Source organism: Juglans microcarpa x Juglans regia, chromosome 1D (assembly GCF_004785595.1).
Source record: "Juglans microcarpa x Juglans regia isolate MS1-56 chromosome 1D, Jm3101_v1.0, whole genome shotgun sequence".
NCBI classification, from domain to species: Eukaryota; Viridiplantae; Streptophyta; class Magnoliopsida; order Fagales; family Juglandaceae; genus Juglans; species Juglans microcarpa x Juglans regia.
The window spans coordinates 763,409-771,541 of NC_054594.1; the positions used below are offsets into that span (position 1 = coordinate 763,409).

The 8,133-nt window shown below is 38.4% G+C and overlaps 1 protein-coding gene and 1 pseudogene across 2 annotated transcripts; both read right to left on the minus strand.

Annotated features, from left to right (window-relative positions):
- Positions 1–1,913: 1,913 nt before the first annotated feature.
- On the minus strand, positions 1,914–2,728 carry LOC121267906 (annotated as a pseudogene).
- Positions 2,729–5,231: 2,503 nt separating this feature from the next.
- On the minus strand, positions 5,232–7,619 carry LOC121241437 (probable N-acetyltransferase HLS1). 2 transcript variants are annotated; one of them, XM_041139219.1, is made up of 3 exons: positions 6,899–7,619; positions 6,516–6,699; positions 5,232–6,265 (listed from the first exon to the last, which is right to left on the minus strand). In XM_041139219.1, the coding sequence occupies exons 1-3, from the start codon at positions 7,076–7,078 to the stop codon at positions 5,397–5,399; spliced, it is 1,233 nt and encodes a 410-aa protein (XP_040995153.1). In that variant the 5' UTR covers positions 7,079–7,619; the 3' UTR covers positions 5,232–5,396. The 2 variants fall into 2 exon arrangements, with proteins under 2 accessions (XP_040995153.1, XP_040995143.1); XM_041139209.1 differs by lacking the exon at positions 6,899–7,619 and having other exon boundaries at positions 5,232–6,261; positions 6,513–6,653.
- Positions 7,620–8,133: the final 514 nt, after the last annotated feature.

Consider the following 8,133-nt stretch of genomic DNA (forward strand, 5'->3'; position numbering starts at 1 on the left):
AGAGAGAGATGCCCAGTCCTGAAGGGACCTTAATATTATTAACATTAATAAGCCATGACTTTGACCATTCAACCAAAGACTGACCAAGAAGTAGGCAAAAATGATAGGGAAGCCAACACTGAACAAGTTTGACTTGTATGTTACTCAGTCCCCACAGTCACTCAGTCCTCGTATTCTACCTAAACCACTAGATCAAGTTAATCGGAGCTGATCAATGAGAAGCTACCCACCCATTACCTTGAGAGAGAGAAATGTATATTCATTAATAAATTATATGACGTAGAAGCTGCCTCTTAATTATATCGCTTAATATATAAATATATATTTGAGTTTGGAGTGGAGATTGAGTCTGCGTTTTGATATTGAGTTGATTTTAGATTATTTAAGTTTATCTATAAATAATAATGAATTCAGATGTTTAAATGAGTTTTAATTATAAGATGTTTATTGAGATATGTTTAAATATATGAAATAAATTTATATATATTTTAACTTTTAGTAGTAAGTTAAAAAAATAATTAATTTATCAATAATTAATTTAAAATAAGCTTATAGATGTGGTTAACATCAAAGATACCTTGAGTTTCCACACGGACTAGAAGTATTATATTGAATAATTCCTTTAAAAATTAAAATTATCATCATCAGTACTTGCCTCGCACTTTCTCGCCCACTCAACCTACCTCAAAAGCTTGAGCCAGTAGCAGAATGCGCTTCTTTGTCTTTATGGAATAATTTCGAAACTGAATTAAGATGAGATAAAAATTAAAGATTAAATAAAATATTATTAAAATATTAATTATTATTATTATAAAATTTTAAAAAATTAAATTATTTATTATATTTTATATAAAAATTTTAAAAAAATTATAGAGATAAGATGAGATGAAAAAATTTTGTAGAGATGAGATGAGATAAAATTAAATTGTGAATATTAATATTTTGTAAGTCTCATTGAGATGGATTTAATTTTTTTAGATTGAGATGAATTTAACTTTTTAGGTTAAAATGTAGAGAACTTCTACTTACAACCGCCCATTGCGTAATCTCATGCAACCGACGCCCATTTTTATGAAAAATTTTATTTGTTTAACATTTTCGTCTCGTCTTCTTACCATTTCGTTCCCTCTCTATTTCTCTATCAGTTTTTTTTACCTTCTTCTTCCTCCCTCTACATTTTTAGCACTTGAGCTTTCTGAGAGTTGAGCCCTGCGCTAGTCTCCACTATATCTTTTTTTAGCTTTTCCATGCCTCTCAGCCTCTTGAAAAGCTTCTCGTCTAGCCTTCCCAGCCTCTACCATGGCTAATGTTGGGAGGGAATCCAGAAGTTTCTACACTCTAGAGCTGACAGAGTAGGAAAAAAAATACATGAAAAAGAGAAACGGGAATAGGCAATCGAACACAACGCACATGCATGAATTTTTTCGAGTACAATGTATTTCCACAAACATAAGAATATCCATTTTAAGAAACATAATCATATCATAACGATGCATTACAAGTGAAGTATGGGAATTTGGGCACCAACTAACACGGATTCTCCTCTCAAATTGAATTATACAAACCACTTAATGGTAAACGACAACTGCGTTCTTCATCCAGAAGTGACTATTGGTTTATTGTGCAGATGCAAGTTGCCACATTATTGTTCTCGAGATTTTACGAATTTATCCAAGTTCCTTTTCTGTACTCCCACAAAATTAGATTCAACATGTACCAAATTGGTATTAGATTCATGGTAAAATGAGCACAACGACGAGACGGAACACTTATATAATCTTATATCATCTACATTATCATGTTGAAGAAGAAGAAAAGAAGAGTCCCATATGCTCAACAACCTAAATTGACCAAAACACAACCATATGCCTAATAATAGATAAGAGACAGACATTCCAGTGATTCTTGAACCATTAAGCACCGTCTTTTGCAAACTGTTCGATCTTGTCCTCACCGAGATTCATACCAGCCATGCTATCCTCCAACTCGTAGCTAGTCTCCACCAGCACATGTGGATCATTATAGTGCCTAACAGCTTGGTTTGCGCCACGAGATCATATGACGCCCTATCTTATTCGAAAAGGCTAATACTTCATCTTCATCCATGTTATTCAAAATCCTTACCTCACCCATTATTATTCTCAAGTTCTTCAATTTTTGCTATATTTTCAGATCCTGATAAATCCCCTTGAGTCCTAATCATCGCTGCCCCTTCTCTTATTCTCATTTACACTTCCCCAAGATTCTGACATCCACAAACAAATGGGCAGTGAAAGTTATGCTTGTTAATGAAGGTTTCCTCGTTTGCAAGAGCAAGAGCTTCGTTCTCGTCGATGTAATCAACCCCAATGGATTCGAGGATCTGGGCTTCGATGAAATGACCGACATGGGCTCTGGCCATTACAGGGATCGAGATGGTGCGTTTGATTTCCTTGATCAGGGACGGGTTGGGCATGCGGGAAATACCTCGGTGGAGAGGCTCTGATATAATAAGACAGCAAGTGTCGGCTTCTTCGATGATCTTGGCTTGATCAGCATTTGTGACTTCGAGAATAGCCCCGCCGCACAGCATCTGGGTTAGTCCAGCTTTGAGCGAAAATGGGTTCTTCTTGGAGTCAATGATGGTGCTGTTGTTGTAGACCGTGACGACGCCGTCTTCAGCCATTGCACTAGTGCTTGTGAATTTGTCTGGGCAAAGCAAAAACCAAAGAGGACGTTAACTGATATAATGCAAAACACTCGCTGCTGCTGAATTGGATTGCAGGAGAATATATATTGGAAGGGGGATGGAAGGTTGGTGTCTTCGGGTGATTTCTAGAAGTTAAGTAAGGTGAGGTGAGTCGGTGGATTACCAAGAGCGCAGAAATTTTTGGATTCTCTCCCAGCATTAGCCATCGTAGAGGCTGAGAAGGCTAGACGTGAAGCTTTTCAAGAGGTTGAGAGGTATGGAAAAGCTAAAAAAAGATGTAGTGGAGATTATGTGCAGGGCTCAACTCTCAGAAAGCTCAAGTGCTGAAAATGTAGAGGGAGGAAGAAAAAGATCAAAAAAATTGATAGAGAAATGGAGAGGGAACGAAATGATAAGAAGACGAGATGGAAATATTAAAAAAATAAATTTTTTTATGAACAGGGGCACCAGTTGCATTGGGTTATGTAAGGGACGGTTGTAAGTAGAATTTTTTTAAAATGTATAAAATATGTTGAGATGAGTTTAATTTTTTTATAAAATATAGTGAGTCTTATTAATACTTGATTCGAAATAAATTAACCAAGCACAATCAGTTTCAGTGTTAATGTAATTTTATATTTTTTGGGAGAAAGATCAAACTTTTACAATTTTACACGTTGCGCTATCGTTAAATTATTACTGTTAAGATGGATAAAAAAAATGGATAGATAATCATATATATATATATATATATATGTATGTATATATATTATTTAAAGATGATTTTAAATAAGTTAAATAAAATATTATTATAATATTATTTTTTAATATTAATATTATTTTAAATTTTAAAAAAATTAAATTATTTATTATATTTTATGTAAAAATTTTAAAAAAAATAATAATAATAATAATAAAAATAAATGAATGAGATAATTTCGCGACAAGTATGCCTAACAAACAAATCAAATTATTAGATATAAATAATGGAATCGAAATTTATGTATGCAAAGCTCGAAATTTATGTATATCTTGGGGATGAGGTGACTGGAAAGTCACGTCCCTGTCAATAATTTATGTTAATGATCAGCAGTTAGGATTATCATTTACTTTGAAATAATATAAGTTAGAGACAGAGAGACAGAGATCAGAGAATGCAGGGATGGAGGTTTTGAAGTTTGAACAAACTGAATTCAAATAGCTAGCTAGCTAGCAGCAGGAAATCAGAGAGCAGACACATGTCAGAAGGCAGCAACAAGAATGGTTGCCACGTAGCACTCGCATTAATATGTTACTTAACTCAACCATTCCCACCTTCCCCTCCTCCATGATTCGCATGATATTTCCTTTTCTTTTTGGTTTATTTTTATTTTTTAGTGCAAACCCCGTGAAAAAGCAAAGGAGGCTTGGCTCGCCTTCTTGGACTGGTGGCTCATTGACTGAGCACCATGAGTGGTGTTCATTGCATGCATCACCTGTTTCTGGGTCACTTGTACTTTCCATTTGCCGCTTCATGCATTAAATGCATACATGTTTTCCAGACCTTTTAATTTTGTCGTCTTCCACTAGCAAGCAAGCAAGCAACGAGAGATGTGCATTTTCACCTCGGAAGGAATTGCTATTGCTAGGAAAGATTAATCAGAGGAACAAAAGTCTCCTAATCATCATGTTTGTTGACTCTTAAACATACATTGGTCTAGACTAGCCATCCTAAAATATTGTCACAATCGCAGAACCTCCAGCTCCTCATGGAGGTGTATGATCCAAATATCAGTAATAGGACCACCACCTACTTCGAGAGAAAGGAAGAACAATAAAGAAAAAAAAAAAAAAAAAAAAAAAAAAGAAAAGGAATATGTGCTTAATTAATGCTTATGGAGAGAGATCAGATAAAAAGACCAAAATATATGCAAGAATCAAATTACCAGAAGAAAATCTCTCTCCAAGACTCCCAAAAGAAGAATCCGCCCGACACCACCCAGGTTCATGCACAGAAAAGTACCCATCAATGACTATACTACACATCCATGTCGATGTCATATGACTCGATCGTATTGATTTATATATAATGTTTGATACATACACCCCCCAAATCACTCTGTTGAAAGAAGAGATCATTAATCATATTAACCTAAAGGAAAACAACAGGTTTTTGTGCGATATTCTGCCATCCACGAAAACAATATGATTATTGATTATATATTAATAATCAATATATAAGATATGTAGGATAAGATAAGGTCCCCTCCTCCCATATGGAGGACGTCGATCGGCATATAAATCAAGGCACGAGAGAGAGAGAGGCAAAAAAGGGGGGGGGGGGGGGTCCTTTTGGAAAGGTGATTTTCTCCATACATGCCTAGGATATCCCCCAAGAAACACTACTACTACTACTACTTGATTTCTCACGTCACATTTACGGAACCGTTCTTTTGATCGATTTAGATTAGAATAAGTGAAAACAAGAAAAAGAGGAAAGCAAAAGACTATCCCCACCACAATCTAAGAGATAAACCAACCAACCAACCCCACATGAAAGTAAGGCTGCGTTTTGCTCGAGGAGGATCTAAAAAGCCACATCCATTTACTCAAAAAGCTTCCAAAAATAAAGAAGGAAAAACACAACAAAAGCTTATGGGGGATATTCTCTTTTCTTCTTTACAACAAAAACCCATATCTTTTTTATCTCTTCATTTCCCTCTTTTCTCAAAACAGCCATTTCACGAGATTAGAACTCTCTCGGGTCGACAAAAATGGACAAGCCAGGTGGTGATTTGGTCCAGTCACCGACTGACCCGTCACTATAGTCCTCCCCGAGCCTCTTGATGCACCACAAGTCCTCCGCGCACGATAGCTTTTTCCAATGGGGAATTCCTAATCTGAGCGGTTCGCGACTTGACACCTCCGCGGCCACAACCCCACACCCACGCGCTTTGGCCAGGTTGTGAGCGTAACCGCATAACGCCTTCACCAACTTCACCGCGCGTGTGCCTTCCCCTCCGATACCGTACAAGAAATGTAGCCCGAATGGCTTGAACAGCTCGGGCACCGAAGGAACTTGGAGCCATGGAAAGGCCCGGTCCACGATCCGGGTCGTTTTGGCGAGAGCTCGTTTCGCGAGCGACGCGCCGCGGACCTCCAACGTGAACACGTCCTTACAGTTCCAAATGCTCAGAACAGCCCACGACTCGCAGGGATCGGAAAAGAACAATTCCGACCCGGGGAACGACTCGGTCGTATACGTCCCACGTGGCACAGCGAGAAACGTCCCCAGACTGAGTTTGTTGTTGAGGACCGAATCAATGTCGCGAGGGAAAAACTCGGTGGTGGAGAAGCGTCGGCGATAGAGGATTTCGGCGTCGGAAGGGCAGAGTTGAATGACGGTGACTTGGTCGGAGACAGGGACTCGGTGAGCGAACACGGGGTTGACAAGGATGGAAGGAGTACGGAACTTGGAGTAACCGCATTTGTCGGTGAACAGCTTAACGGAAGCCAGATTGTCGTTTTCGGTCGCTAAGTAAGAATACTCAGCGCCATTATCTCTGAACCACTCCTCCATTCGACGGACCAGCTTTAAACCTATTCCCAACCTCCTGCATAAATACATCCATAGAGAATAAATTAATAAATAAATAAGATACAGCACAAAAATAAATAAATATATATAATAAGGAAAACTTAGAGAGAGTAATAGCTTGAGAGACCCAATAATTGAAAAGCATGTCTTTTGAGGGTAGGGTGGTTATGATAGTGGGGCATTCTCCATTGGCCATTTTTAGACTTCTGACTATAAAAAATTGAGATGAGAAAACAGAGTAAAAAAGAGTTGATATCGTAGGTTTACCGATGGGAGGGGAGACTCGGAGGCCTAGGATGTAGGCGACCTTGGTGTAGACAGGGACGGGTTTGATGAGTTCATTGTTGTTATTGCTGATTTTGGCATTCCTGGAGAGTTTTTTGCCGCAAGTAGCAGTTTTGATGCAACCTCTTATCATGCCAACTATCTCTTTCTGTTCGCCAATCTCAGCCACCTAAGTCGTATACAAATAAAGAGAGAGAGAGAGAGACATGATACCAGTTTTTCATTTCACAAAACAACAAGAAACCCAACGTTAGATGTTTGTTTAGTTTCTTTTGTCCCTGTTGAAAAAGTTGGAATGGAGGTGGTGTGAAAGGGAAGAGGATGGAGTTACGGAAAAAGGAAAAGCAATAGCATTTTTTGGTATTTACCAGCATGATGAAAGCAGGAGAGTTGCGGACCCGGCATATAGGGTCACCAAGGAGGTCGGTGAAGAGGGAGAGCTTGCCGCTGGGTCCAACCTCGCACCTCCTCTCCACATCTTCCACTCCCAAAAGGTCTTTCTTACGATCGAACTCTCTCACCACTATCTCGTGATTCTCCTCTCCCATATTGTTCGTCCCCCCCAACCCTTTTCTCTTTGTTCTCTTCCTATGCGTTTGATCAGTGTATATGGAACAGTATCTGATCGAGTACTAACCAAAAAAATCCCCACAAGAAACTAGCGAAGTGAAGGTGCTATATATAAAGAGGGGAAGGGAGAGTTGTATTCTGAGGGATAAAAATCGCAGCTTTTTCAAGGCCGCTTAATACAGAATATATAGCTATATAGACTGAATTAACGTGTATTGTAAGCAAGAGAGCTAAGGCTATTTTGGCCATACGAACAACATCGGAATTTGAGAACACAAAAAAGACGAGGATGACACAGCTGATGCTACTGGTCACAATCTCGATCCCGGAAAATAGAAAGGACGGAAAAGAAGTAAAGAAAAAGAAGATTTGGGAGCCGTTGAGCTTCTGCTTCTCCCGCTTCTGCTTTTCTTAATTCTTAGGCAGTGAGTAGTTCATCATTGCGGAACTACAAGTGCTGATCTTGTGCTCCCTTTAAATACTTGAATTTTGGGCTTTTCTCTGTCTTGCGAATCATCCCCACCTCCTTTATTTGGGGTATTTTTTACTAAAAAAAAAGTTAATTTAATTTAATTGAGTTGATTTTTATTTCTTTTGTGTCTTTCTGTGACTCTGTCTGTATATCTTCTCTCTGTCCGTCTATACAACTTTCCGTCTCTCTCTAGGTCTGTGTAGACTATAGAAGACCAGAAGTGTTAATAATAATAATAATAAAATACAGAAATAAAAATGGGAAATTAATAATACTCATAACAATAAAAGGGGTTGAGGAAGAGGAAATGGCGGCTATGGCTGCGCAGTTCTGTGGGGGACTTTTGTTCTCTTTGGTTTTAATCATTTATTTCTACGGACGGAGGCGTAGCCATCATGACCCCATTTATAATCATTACTTCCATGCTCTCTCACACCTCCATCATCCCCATCCGCATCATCATTATCATGGATCCATGATCGTTCAAATTATCTCCTGTGAAGCTCATCATCATCATCCATGAGCGCCTTTCCTTCTCATTTGATACCCCCCATTTGAGCA

Excerpts from the sequence above, each read along its gene's own strand:
- LOC121241437 (XM_041139219.1), bottom strand. The coding sequence starts at position 7,078 with ATGGGAGAGGAGAATCACGAGATAGTGGTGAGAGAGTTCGATCGTAAG. Across the intron at positions 6,700-6,898 it reads CTCCTGCTTTCATCATGCTG|GTGGCTGAGATTGGCGAACA; the intron begins GTAAATACCAAA and ends TATACGACTTAG. Across the intron at positions 6,266-6,515 it reads CCTCCGAGTCTCCCCTCCCA|GCAGGAGGTTGGGAATAGGT; the intron begins TCGGTAAACCTA and ends GGATGTATTTAT.